This window comes from Triturus cristatus, chromosome 3_1 (assembly GCF_964204655.1).
Source record: "Triturus cristatus chromosome 3_1, aTriCri1.1, whole genome shotgun sequence".
NCBI lineage: Eukaryota > Metazoa > Chordata > Amphibia > Caudata > Salamandridae > Triturus > Triturus cristatus.
Genome location: NC_140583.1, coordinates 489,897,709 through 489,911,639, shown reverse-complemented (window position 1 = coordinate 489,911,639; position 13,931 = coordinate 489,897,709). Strand labels below are relative to the sequence as shown.

At 44.4% G+C, this 13,931-nt stretch overlaps 1 protein-coding gene across 17 annotated transcripts in view; it reads left to right on the top strand.

The window, feature by feature from the left end:
• PPIP5K1 (diphosphoinositol pentakisphosphate kinase 1) overlaps positions 1-13,931 on the top strand; it is a 1,768,598-nt gene that overhangs the window by 1,405,716 nt on the left and 348,951 nt on the right. For 12 of the 17 annotated variants that reach the window (XM_085644343.1, XM_085644335.1, XM_085644327.1 and 9 more), the window contains 2 exons: positions 7,861-8,025; positions 13,095-13,244. In XM_085644343.1, coding sequence (XP_085500469.1) covers positions 7,861-8,025; positions 13,095-13,244 — 315 coding nt within the window. The remainder of the gene's footprint in view (positions 1-7,860; positions 8,026-13,094; positions 13,245-13,931) is intronic. The other 5 variants (XM_085644342.1, XM_085644333.1, XM_085644344.1 and 2 more) reach the window with 1 other exon arrangement.

The following is a 13,931-nucleotide window of genomic DNA, read 5'->3' as shown; positions in this document are numbered from 1 at the left end:
AAAAGTGGTATAAGAGCCACGACTGAACTAGACACAAGGCCAAGAGCCTGTAGAATCGCTGCGACCCCAAGGAACCACCCAAGGTAGTGACACGGGGGACCCACTGGGACTGTATGCAGTGTGTGAACACAACCACGGGTTCCCGTTATCTTCTATGGGCAATGTCGCGGTTGGAAATTTAAAGATTAGGGACACTTAGAATCGAGTCAGGACCAAACCCTTTTGGACTAGGGCCAGCACCCACTGGAGCACTGGAGTACTCGAGTTACCTCACCCAGGGAAGCCGGGTGCATAGGTGTCTTTTGGTGTCGGGTCGCGTCGTCGATTTTAATGGAAGCCTGCAAAGAACTGCTGCTGCCGTGAAGAGGTGAAGTGTCCGAAGAGATCCAAGCCTGGATCTAGGATGGAAGGAACCTGAAAGCAGAGGGGACAGAGTCTGGGTCACTAGCCAGTGACCGAGCGCAGGAAGGACCAATGCCCCGAGATGTCAGGTGCTTCAGATGAGTTGATGGGTGTCTTGACTCTTCAGCCACGAGGTCCAGGAGGCATCGACGAAGTCCACAAGCTGGATTCGAGCTGTCCCACGAAGTCTGTCGAGTGCTGCGGTGTCGGCGACCAGATTGGACCCAACAAGCCTTGGCAACGGCAAGTCACTGGAATTCAGAGAAAGGACTGCGTTGCAGACCAGCAAGGTCTGAGTGACTCACCCAGCGAGGGTAAGTCAGGGCACGTCTGGAGCAACCAGGTAAGCCCAATTAGAAAAGGAGTTGCCTTCGTGGGGACCTGCTAGCCAATGGGCTAGTGATCGCGAAGGAGCCTCGAGCGGTCGCACTTGAAGCTGGCCCACGGGTCACTCGTGGAGTGAAGGCCAACAATCTTCGGTGCAGGAGGTGCTCAAGGCTGGGGCTACTCGGAGCCTAAAGCACAACTTCGAGGAGGACCAGGAAGATAGTGTTGCTGCAAAAGTTAACGGTGTCCAGGGGTCACGGTTCCAAGTCACCCACGATAGCCACGGGCCTCAGCTTTGCTGTGGACTCAGGGTAGCCTCGGGGAAGTCTGGGAATCCACCTCTGGTGTTGCAAAGACTTCGGCGTCCGGCGGGAGCTTCAGCGATGCAGACCGGTCAGTTGCTTCTTTGGTGCCTGCCAAGCAGGGGAGTCATACCTTGACCCCAAGGGAGATTTCTTCAGTCTTCTAGTCAGGATAGAACGTTGAAGTCCAGGATGTACGTTGCAGATTTTTGTCCAGGGTAATCTAAAGTCCTAGGGACTGGATTCCTATACTTATACTAAGTTTAGGGGATGGACTAACTCCAAGGTCCCACCTATGGATGGGCCTGGAAAGAAGGGTGGTCTATGCACAGGGACACCAAATGTGCCCCCAGTGCAGGACTTCAAAGCACCAGAGAGTGCTCCCGCCTAGCCCCAATACACATCTGCCTGTCTGGGGAGGTGGTTACACCCCCCTTCGACAGGAAACCTATTGTCCAGGCCTCCCCTGCCAGAGTTACGGGTCAGCAACAGGAGGCCAGACCCGTGTCTGTGGCAGAGGCATCCATTTTGGGATGCCGGGGCTCAGGAAAGTCCTATCAGGTTTGACCAGTGTGAACATGTCTCTCCCTCTAGAAGGGTGGAATGCTACCCCACCGCCAGAATTGGCGGGGGGTAGTATTCCAAAGCGTTTGACACCAAACTCGACATGTTTTGATGCAGCCATTCCAAAGTTAGCATTTACCGTGATGTTATAATGCACTTAAGGGTATATGGTATGGCTGTATCACAGAACAGCCATAAGGAAGTATTTCCGAAAGCTGCAGAGGGGCTCAGCTCATGCTTGGGCACCATCTCACACAAAACCAAGCAGTCTGCCTTCAGGATTGTCAAGGCCTGCCATAGGAGTGACTTATAGGTTTATATGTGTCTGTATATATGTGTGAATATAAGTAGCCTATACCACTGTAAGGGGTGCAAGCACACCCTTACCCAGGCTGCAGTAGCAGACCTATGGTGCCATTTTAGAGTGCTTCCCAGGGGTGGCATAATACATGCTTCAGCCCCTGGTAGGCCTCTGAGGTACCTATGCCTTAGGTACATAGTATACCATATACTAGGGGCTTATAAGGCACTCCAGAATCCAATTAGAAATGTACCTAATGTACATGGAAACCATTTTACAGAGAAAGCAGATAGACTGGGGCCCTGAATAGCAGGATCCCAGTCCAACTAAGTCATAAACCAGCAAAACACCAGGAAAAGTGGAGGGCCAAGACCAGACAAATGGGTTGGAAGGGGCGTCTTACTGGACAGACTCCCTTGTGGCAGGGTATGTACCTGAGATCTGCTGACACGTTGAGAGGGTTCCGGGGTTGGGACCTGGTGGGAATCTCTACCCTGGGCGATGTTATGAAGGGCTCGACCTTGAATTCTTTCCAGCAACTACAGACCGACTTTCGCCTCCACAAGTCGCAATTTTATACATTTTTACAGCTCCGACACGCACTCTCACCCCAGATCCGCAATCTGGAGGCCCTCCCTGACTTTTCACCCCCTGAGGGTCGCCTGTTGATGGGGGACCTCGGAATGCACAAAATCAGGCAAATATACCGAACGTTGACGACGCACACCCCCACCACCCTAGCCAGTACCCGGCTGGCCTGGACTGCAGACAGTCCCGAATTGACGGATGACGATTGGGCGGAGGCGATCGCCAGTCCGCGGGGCGCAGCCGTTTCCACCCAGTTCAGACTCGTCCAATTCAAATACTTACACAGAGTCTACTACACGAGGGTACGACTGTGGCGAATGGGGGGTCATTCAGTCCCCTGAGTGCCTGCGGTGTGGTAGAGAGGAAGGTTCCTTCTTCCATACAGTTTGGGCTTGCATAGCCCTACAGCCCTTCTGGAACAGAGTCAGGACGTGTCTTAATGAGGTGCTGGGGTGGATGCTTCCACTGGACCCACGACTGTTCTTGTTACATTCCACTGACGACATAGGGGGGAATAGATATAAACAGTTCCTCACCCTTACCATAGCAAAGCGCGACATAGCTCAGGGATGGAAGGCATCCTCTCCCCCGATTATAAGCAAATGGAAGTCCGAATTGGATAAGTGTATGGGTGCAGAGATGGCTGTATTTGAGGCTACTGGCTGCCCAAGGAAACATCGCAAAGTATGGGCGCGATGGGCAGCTGACCGCGGAATTGATTTGCCCCCTGTCCCTGAGGATGACCCCTGAGTTGCCCTCCCAGCTCTTCGGCATGCGTCCCTTAGGGTAGTAACGATGGCTGGTTTTATTATTTTACTGGGTTGTCTGCTGTGAATCTGCTGAATCATGTATTCTCATTTAGACACTGGTCCATTGTCTGCACAATGTTTAGATTATTGTTTTCCCTGCACGTTATGCAAGGTTTGTTTCTTCACATAGAAATGGTTATCGATGCACACATTGTTCAACTGCTTCACTGTACCATTGAAGGGCCGTGGCCCTGTGTATCGAAATATGACCAAATAAAAATTGGTTTTAAAAAAAAAAAAACTCCAGGAAAAAAGTGGGGGCAACCATATAGTCAGATTCCACCTTCTTACAGTTAACATGTCCTTCGACAAGGCCACCATTTTGTACTAATTTGTGAGAATGCTCTAGAATGCAACAAAACGGTCACTGACATGGCATAAAGTTGCAAGACTTTCATAAACATACACTTTTTAGGGTAAAGGCGCCCATCCAATATTAGTCATAGAGCAACAGCTAAAGGCCCATCAGTTTTATCAGCAGAAGGTATAAAGTGGGTGTGGCCAGTAGCTTGCAACAGCAGCCACAAGTTTCACATCTTTCTTTTCTGAAGAGATCGGTGCCAAAGATGCTCCAGCCCCAAAGCTAGTAAGACCACTTTCACTCCCTGACACCTTACTACTCGAGTAGAGATGTGTCTGAGATTATTATTTCACCAACTGCAATTCATAGCCTCATATTATATCCCTCTTCTGCTAACATCAGACGAAACACCTCTGTATATGGAAGTACGGGTGAGATCCTATTTACAAGCAAGGAGAGGGAGGGCCTTAGATGTATTGTAATTCCAAAGAAATATATCAGATTGAGATCAATTCAGGACTTGTCCATTATATGAACAACAAGGCTAATCTGGACTACTCTTATTTATGTTATCCAATCATTAAAAGGTGACATTTTAAGGAAAGTTGATTTAAAAGGTGCACACTTCTAACATCCCAAAGCACAAGAAGATTAGCTTTGCTTTGCAGTTGGTGGCAAACATCTTCTGTTCTTTCTCTTCAATTAAACTAAACGTTGCACAGTGTACACATAACGTTTATCAGTAGCAGCAGCAGCATATCTAATGTTTTTTTGCTATATGTGTTTGTTGATACCTGGATAACTGGTAAAAGGGAGTTTTTTCAGCAATGTTAAAGCAGCACAAACCGACTGTTGTACCTGCTAGTTTCACAGTTGTTGTACCTGCTAGTTTCACAGTAAGACTTCACAGTTCCTGTCTGACATTGACCCAACAGAAAAAAACGTCTGGTGATGAAAATTGGCACTGTGAAATCACAATTCCCTTTAGAAGACTCAGCTACATTAAGAAATGTAATGAAGTTGTTTGGTATGACTGCTTCCTTCATTAGTTTTTTACCCCTTGCCAATTGGCATGGAGTGGCAGTGGTGTCTTGGAATATGTAGGATATAGTGTGTATGTCACATGCCGGGCTACAATGGTGAAAAACACACAATTGGGTGTAAGAAAGCACTGCCAAACTCAGTCCTTGCAATGGCAATTACAACAAACACTTCACAAACAGGCTGGAGCCTATGGGGTCTTGGACATTGAGAGAAGATTTAACTCGGGTCGAGTTTCTTCAGTACGTCAGTATTATTGAGCTTTGATCAACTGGTCTAACACTCAAGGATTTTAAACCCCACACGTTTATGGAAGAGGTGGTGCAGAACCTCACAGAAAACAACGCTTCAATATTTTTTACTTAATAAACTGCGAGTTTTAATGTCAGAGTCCCTTTCAAAACAGTGTCAGACTCTTTGGTACTAGACAATCAGATTCAAGGGCACTTGAAATCACATCATTTGGTAGTAGAAGACATCCTATTGGGTACTCAATAAAACTACTCAAAGGAATTGGAAATAAATCATGAAATGTTTAAAGACATTTCCGCACTATGAGCATTCTTGCTTTAATTTCTTTGCTACAGAAACAAGCTAGAAATTTCAGGATTACACCTACAAGTGTCCATAGCTAAGGTTACTGGGCTGTGCACTGTTGATCAGTTGGTCTGTGACCTTTGTATGCGCTTTCTCGACAAATACTCTAATATCCCAGGCAAGTACCAAGTGCAGATTATCTTGCAACTTTGCTTTTCATATCTCCCATGTGGGCATGGCAACTGTGGATCTCGCACCTGATAAAAATGGTGAAGCATTTCACAAGAAACTCCTGACTGTACTATTGCTACTCTTGTGCACCAGGGCAAGTCAAGCAGTCACCCACGTCATTCAATTAAGCTTCTAAAGTGTACAGTTTAGGTGTTTATGCTCTCATACTGTTGGATTTATCAAATACATATTGGTGGCAAACAGCCTCATAGTGAGGAAATTAACTTTTATTTTAGTGACCTGTTCTTCTATCCGGTCTTCAGAAAACTGTAATTTATATTTGCTTTATATTGTTTTTAATGCTTATTAACTGAGGCCCCACATATTTTTTATATACGATCAAATAGACGCTCTTCGTTTTACAAATTATGCTGGACCTTCTGAATTCTGTGTGGCACTCAATGCTTCTTATTTGAGAGAAAGGGCATTTTTGTCTCTGCCAACTTAATAGAAGAGTTCACACTGGGTGTTACTGACTAACATTATGCACTTTAGACATTTCAAGCACTGCATATACTTTCTAATTGATGCACAAGTTTTACACCATACATTTTTTATAATCATGTTATTGGAAAAAATCTTAAAATGTTATATTTACTTGCTATAAGCCTTTCTTTATATTGTCGAACTGGTAGGATTAATGTATTTGGTTTTATTTAGCTGAAATACATGTACTTACTTACAATTGATCTTTAAATGAATACGCAATCTCAAAATATTTTTATCAATCCATCTTTTTTACGTGGTCCATGTCCCCTGTTTTTCATCTGGATAGCTAGCATTTTGGACCTTCTAGCTGTGAAAAACTGCTTATCAGGCTTTCGCTGCTTGTGTTTTCACCTTTAAACCTGTTAATGATTTTGTCATCTCAGATGTCATTTTTGACTTCTAGGGCCATAGTCCTACATTAAAGTTGGGTCATAGAATAAACGTATGGAAGGCTGATAGATTTTGGCTTTTACAATAATATTTGTGTGTATGTGTACACTGCTATGTTAACATTGACTACAAAGGTGTTCCCAGCCAAACGACTGGAAATAATTCAATGCAGGAAAGTGTAGGAGCAGGTAAGTAACCTTTCATGATCTTTCTCAGTGATGAGATATTTCTGTGTAATAGGATCCCTTTGTGTTTCTATGTCTTGTACAACCAATCAGACTTTTTGCCCTTGAGGATTCATATGGTGATGTGGGTGCATCACGGCAGATTAGACCGCTTCGATGCCAAGCAAATCTTCAGCATCAAGGGGATATTTGACATTAAATCTTCAAATTTGTGTGATGAAAATAGGTGGAGATCCTTGAAATTGAATGCTCAAATATTTATCAGAAGTGTATTTTTTTCTGATTTCTGTGTCTGTGCTGGGTGGAACCATCATTCTCCTGTATGTTGTAGCATATAAGGAAGTTGAGAAACCTGAGCCAACTTCTTGGGTAAAATATATCTTGACATCTCCAACATAGTTTGATCTTTCTTGTCTTCCAGGGTGATCCTAGACAATTTCTTATCAAAATGGTACTCTGGAAGGATACCCACTCACAGTGTGTGATGGTATTTATTTGAGTTTTTCCTTTGACAGGACAGTCTTGTCACAAAATATGAAGGCGAGTAAAGGAGCAGAAAAAATCATTTAAATCAGATCTTATCAGTCAGATAAAGATGGAAAAATTGAGATAATAAATCATGAAGTGAAAGCAAACAAATTAAAAGTGCATTAAAATGTCTTGTCGGAAAAGGTTAATAAGAGCACACTGCTTAATCCTGGTAACATTCACTGGCAAAATCAACCAATTGTTGACTTCTTTGTGAAGCAGAATTCATTTTCACTGCTTTTAATTTTCTCTGAGTCTAGTACTATTCCCTTAGAAGGTTAGGCCAGCCCTTTCTCTGACTGTAATTAGTTCAATTGATTGACCTAATTAAAAAAAAATAGTTAATGTTACTGTCTAGTACATATTAAAAAACGTTTTGCGTCTCTAAAATTGCTTAAACATCCCACACATGACCACTGTTTCATTATCAATGAAGATCTCTTCATGGACAGCCTGGTTTTCTCATCTTATTTTAATGTCAGTATATCCATCCAAGTAACGGTCTACCAGCTCCAATCCATTTCCTCGGTAATGGTGTTTACTAAATTACTTGGAATGTGCACAGTTTAGTACAGTGACTTCGAAAGTCTGAATTAGAATATATATGCCCTTCAAAAAAATATGTGCACATCCTGAAGAATGCAAAGAGGTGTAATACGGGAGCATGCTATGCAACTAAGTGGAAGATGTTTATGACATGGAAGTTTGGGTATAATACTCCCAAACATCATATCATACACACTTATCGCTGTATGAGAGAGACTCCAAACTAGTTCCATGTGGTCTTTTTGAAATGTGTAATGTCTTAAAAGTGAGCAGGTTCTTTTCTTTATATTTAACTATTTCTGTTTCTTCTTTTGTGCAGAATGAAGATAAGAAAACGGACCCTGGCAGCCTGGAAGACCTGTCTAGGGTGAAGGGAGTAGATGAGGTGGACAGAGCCTTGTTGATGTCACCTCTCCCCAGTGAACCAATCAGCATCCAGCGGAAATCACCACTAACCCGTGCTAGGAAAACTGGGTCCATGGAGGTATATCAGCATCAGTAATTACCCATCTTATTTTTCAGTTACCTATTCCTAATAGAATGTTTGAGGTGTATCTACACCTTGGCCTACATTTAAAATTCAAACCCACTCAAGGATGACTTGACCAACTGGAATGTGGACTGAAATGTCATAATCTGTTCTCAGTGTGGATTGAAGTGACTCCCATAGTGAAGTTGCAGATGACTAGAGACCACATATTATCCAAACCAGAAACATGATTGCCAATACTGTAAATTAGATTTTCTGATTGGTACTTCTAGCCAAAGATTCCTCACTTTTAGAATATCCCCAGGCGCCAGATTGAATCCAAATGAATAAAACAGCGTTGCTCTCATGTGCTGGTAGGTGGTGCCATGCGCCTTCGCCATGACTTTGTCCTGCCCTGAGGGCCTGAAGGTGACTATTGAGCCTGTGTGTCGTTGTTAGTTCCTTTCTTTCTGTGCTTTCATTTGTGGATTCTGAACACATTCCCAATTTTTCACTTGCTGGCTGACAAGTTTTTGTTTAAAAAAATCATTTTTTTCCGTTGTGCCAGAAACTATTTCCCCTCTTAAAACTAAGGGTTTAAGCCTTATAGTGACTGTCGCAAACAAATGTCTGTGATAGATCCCCCCGAGTTGTGCCTCTTGTATTTGAGTTTGGGAAATCACTCCAAGTCCTGTGAGGAGTGTGCCCTTATAAATCCGAAACCAATCCAGGAACATGAAGTGAATCTATACATCACCGAATACTCAGTCAAGGGCACTGCGCTATTCACGCCCTTGAAGTTGTTCCCATGACAGGTCCTTGCCGTGGTCCAAGTCTTCCTGTAAGTCGAAGTCAAAACAGATTTTACCCAGTCATTCCACTCAGCCTGAGAAAATATGAGGATATCAGGGTGCCTCACGGTTTCACTTCCTGTGCCCCACCATCAAGCCAATTCCACAACTTATCCTGATGCACCCCAAGTTTCCAGGTCCATCAGCGACATTGCAACAGAATGGGGACTTAAGAGCGGCCATTGTGCAAATCTTTGTCACTCTTCTGGTTTCTACTGTTGCCCTTTTGGTCCCAAAGGATCCACGGAGGCCTCTGGTTGGATCGCCGCTGGCAAGTCTTCTCTCTGCATTATCTGTACCCCTGAACGCTCCTCAGGTTCTATACTGACGTCAGAACCAAGTTCGAATCTGACAGCGAAATTTACACTTGGCGTAGAAGGCAGCTCAGATGCTGCTGGTGCTGAAGGAAAACCCTGTTCCTACAGTATTATCCAACTCCAAGCTGAATTCATCTCGACCCTGACTGAGGTCGCGCCCTGAAGACATGCCCAGCCACAGATCAATCTGACTCAGTCAGAACCACTCCTTTCCCTCAAGTTTTAAGTTCCAAATGTGATCAGAGTCAATCAACCTTTGGAAATGAGAATGGAGATACGGGGCATATTTTCCTCAACATTTTGATGATGACAACCTGTACATGGACTTTCAGGGGGTGAGTGAGTTAGACATTTCCACGGACCCTGGGCTATCAACGGACGGGAGTGCATCCTTTGCTGTGGTAATGAGACTGGCAGGGAAGATATTAGACTTACAGCCGCCAACCATGGAAGTCAAAACAAATGTGTTACCTGAGGTTTTGCAACCTGAACAGAGCTCCTCTGAGCCATAATTACCATTTAATGAAGCCCCGACAGATGCCCTAATGGGCACCTGGTCTAAGATGTTTTCCTGGCCACTGGTGAACAGGCAGATTGTCAGGCACCACAGGCCAGGTGACCCTGACGTCCTGACACAGCACCCTGTGACAGAAAGTCTGATGGTTTAGGCTCCCACCAGCAGGATCAACCCCAATTTATTTCCAACGACTCCCCTAGATAGAGAGTTGAAAAGAATCAAAGCATTCGGCAAACAGATATCCTCTGCCAGTCTACCCCTTTGGTCAGTCAATGCCAGCTGGTTGGTGAGTAGATACTCTGTGGTTTTCGAGACATGGTGGGCAGGATCTTGCCAAGAGTCTGTGAAATGTCAGGTCAACCTGGCTCAAACCATCGAGGATGATCAGGATGCATCCAAATACATAATCTGCTCTGAACTGGTCAATATGGACTGTTTAGGCAGAGTAGTTGGCACTGGTGTACTGCTTCGGTGCCGTGCCTGGGTGAGATCTAAAGTGTTATCTCATTACATGCAGGCCTCTTTGATGAATATGCCATTTGATGGTTCTCGCTTGCTTGGCAAAAATGCAGATTCAGCTTTGGAGCACTTCAAAGAAAGGCGGGCCACGGTGGGCTTCTTGGGTCTTTCATTTCTGGCGAGGCAAGACAGCACCCTCAGAATTTTGCCTCTTTCGAGGCTGCACTAGAGGTTTGGCACACAGACAAAGTCAAGACCCACAGCCTCCGTAAAGGCATCCAAGCTCTTTTGGGTTCAAGGTGGGGATCAGGCAGGCAAGGGCATCAGAGGCAGCAAACTTTCCAGGCCCACGCCTTTCAGTATCATCCCTCAAGCCCCTTTGGTTTGCCCATAGTGGAGGTAGGATTAGAGATTTCCGCCCAGGGTGGCAAAATATATTATCAGACAGGTGGGCCTTTAACATAGCTTGATGAGGCTATGCTTGGTCATTCTTTTTCAACCTGCCGCAGCTTCCATCCACCTCAAGGCATCTTTCAGAGGAACATCTAGCCATATTTCTCCGAGCAGTGCAAGCGCATTTGGAAAAGGAAGTATTAGAGAGGGGTCAGGCATCGGACATACGAACTGGCTGTTACTCTTGCTATTTCCTCATGCCAAAGGACGGAGGCCTTTGTCTTTTTTATATCTCCACCCATTGAATTCCTTCCGGCAGAAGGACAAATTCAACATGCTCACTTTGGCCCATGTTATGTCTGCCCTGGCGGGGGGCTTTTGACCTGAGGGACTTATACTTAAATGTGCTTGTCCTGCACTCTCACAGATGCTTCTTGGGGTTCAAGGTGTGCCTAGAGCATTCTCAATTATCCATGCTTCCCTTTGGCCTCACTAGTGCCCCTTGGGTGTTCACAAAGGTTATGGCAGTGGTTGCAGCATACCTTTCGGAAGTTATGGGTTCCAGTTTTTCCCTACCTTGATGACTGGCTGTTGAAGGCAGGTTTACTGCTGTCAGTTTCAGACCTACTCCAGGCAAAGGCAAAACTCCTGACATTGTCGGGGTTTGTTCCTTGACAGAGGCTCCCTTTCTTTAGAGCCATCCTGGATAATGTGCAGTTTCAGGCCTTCTCTCCATCACAAGTCCAGGACAGGATCTCAGTGAGAGTGGCTTTGAGGCTTCTGGGTCTCTTGACCTCCTGCACCCTGCCCAGCGACTATTCCAGGTGGCATATGCTGGCTCTGCAGTGGATCCCAACGTATCATTGAACCAGCACCAGGGAAACCTGTTGGATTTAATTCAGGTTTCAGAGTAGACTGCTGCAGACATGCTGTGGTCACTGCTCAACCGTGATTGGACCGGCGACACACCCCTCTCTGTACACCATACCGAGCTGACTGTGGTGACCGATATGTCATTGCTGGGATGTGGAGGTCATCTAGGAGGTGTTGACATCAGAGGACTCTGGTCTCTGTCAATGGCCTGTCTCCACATCAACCTGTTGGAGTAGTAGGCTACTTGTCTGGTGCTGAAAGCGTTCTTACCATTCATCAAAGATAGGCTGCTTCAGGTTTTCGCAGTCAAGACCACTCCATGTGCAACAAGCAGTGCAGGGTGGGATCTTGGGTCCTGGTCACTTCTTCTGTGAAACTGGCTGGAGCATCAAGGCATATCCCTGATCGCGAACCTCCTTGCAGGATCTTCGAATGTTGGCCAGCATCGTAATTAGGCAGTCGGGCCACCGACCAAAGGTCGGTCGGACCTGTACCCTCGACAGTGTTGTCTACCCGACATCGTAATAAGCCCCCTGGTGTCTTAGAGGATGTGACTTTTCCATGCACCTGTCAGTGCTTGCTTCTTGGAACTCTCATGTCAGATTTGAAAACCTTACCAAAAAAAAAATAATTGAGGGCCATGTGGGTGCAAAGTGATGGCATCTCAACTCCAATGAAAGACCACCTTGAAGCTTTGAAAAATGGCATCTTTCCCTGAAAAATACATCAGTCATATGTTGTGTACCAAGTCAGGCTCAATTTGAGAAGCAAATCATACGACATTTAAGGAGCCCATACATTGTGATCAGATATTTTGAGAATCCGTAAATAATAATTTTTTAAATCAGGATTAAGGTGGGTTAATTAAAAAGCAAAAAGGCAAATTAAGTTGAGTTCCATAATTCTATCACAGTTAAACTGTTGATATTCACTGTAAAAAGACATTACGTAACATCACATTTGTTATACGTATAAAAATAACTTGAAACTCCTGAGAGTTAGCCCAGTAAGATAACAATGAAAATCAAAATGTGCCTGTGTGCAAATTCGTACTGAAAATAAGTATTGATTTGGGGTGTTTTGCGGTGCCGGTGAGTATCGTAACTGGCCAACTTCAGAGGTTTGTAATTTATGTAGCACAGCTTTCATGAAATTTGGTGGTTGCTATCTTGCACACTCTAATTGTTTTCGTGCACCATTTTGAGAGGTAGCACTCATGCCAATATTATGCTTCTGTACCAAACTCTAAAGGGCAGTTAGTCTCTTAAAGCTATGGCTGGACTCACACAGTGATGGTTATGATATCAATGAATTGGGCTGTGACTTGAAGAACTGGTGAACCTACCTAGAAAACCTAGTGAATAGATGTATTTTTTAATCCTTTGTGTAATGGGGGGGATGGAGGTTATGCAGAGTCCTTGTAAGAGGGCGTTACGCTTTTGAGAAAAGGGATTAGTTGGACATCTTCCAAATCTAAAAGCACAATTGTGGTAGATTAAATTTATCAAACGAGAGGCAGCCGCAAGGTTGAGGTTGGTAATGTCTGATACTGAGGCAGTCATTGGTTTCAGATTGATCAGAATATTGATGATAGAGATGTGTCGAAATTATGAGCTCTCTATTGTAAAAAGGCTGTAACAGGTATGTACTTTTCTGTTCCGGGTCTGATTGCAGGTGATGAACGTCCAGTGTACAGGGAATATCGAGTTCATGCCCCTCAGGGGCCGGCGTCGTCGAAGATCCGGGGATCCTCATCACTCCCCAAGTTCCATCTCTCTGCAGCCCCGGGCCATGTCAATCACTAACCTGGCATCATGGCGACAGGTTTCTCTTTGTTTTATTTTTAGCTATCCAGGTCTTTTCTCTGGCCTTATCTTTTCACTGCATCTTCTCCATTCCCAACTTCTATACCTCGTGCGTCCATTATCTTTGTTTCTTTGCTCCAAAGGACACAGCTGAAAGACTGAGTAAAAAGTTGCAATATACTTACAAATGGTTATTCTTAGAGGTTATTTCCTTAGATTTGTTTCCCACGACAAAATTGACACAAGACTGTTCTTCCTAAATAAAAGCATCACTACTATTTTATCTAAGCAGTGATTTTATGTGAATAACCAACTCTACCTTGTCTGACCTATTTAAGATACAAAACATCATACAGTGGGGCTTGTCTAGTTTTGAAGGGTATTTGAAATCTTTTTTGAGTGAAGTCCAGTAGCCAAGAACCGAAATTCTTTATGATTTTCCTTGTCATTTTGTGCTTCTAATGAATTGAATGCACATACTTTTCCTATATTTTGCCTTTAGAGTGGGATAAAAGTAGCTACAAAATCAGTAGAGTCATATTCATGTCCTAATAGAAATATGTTTAACGTCATTCAGCTAATCCTCCTCATGTTCTTATTCTTGCTTCTTTGGCACAGTGGACAGCAAGATATACAGCAATTGTACAAGCTTTCCCTTTCTTCTTTTTTTCTACGCACTTTTTTCCTGTTTAGCCACATTGGCAAC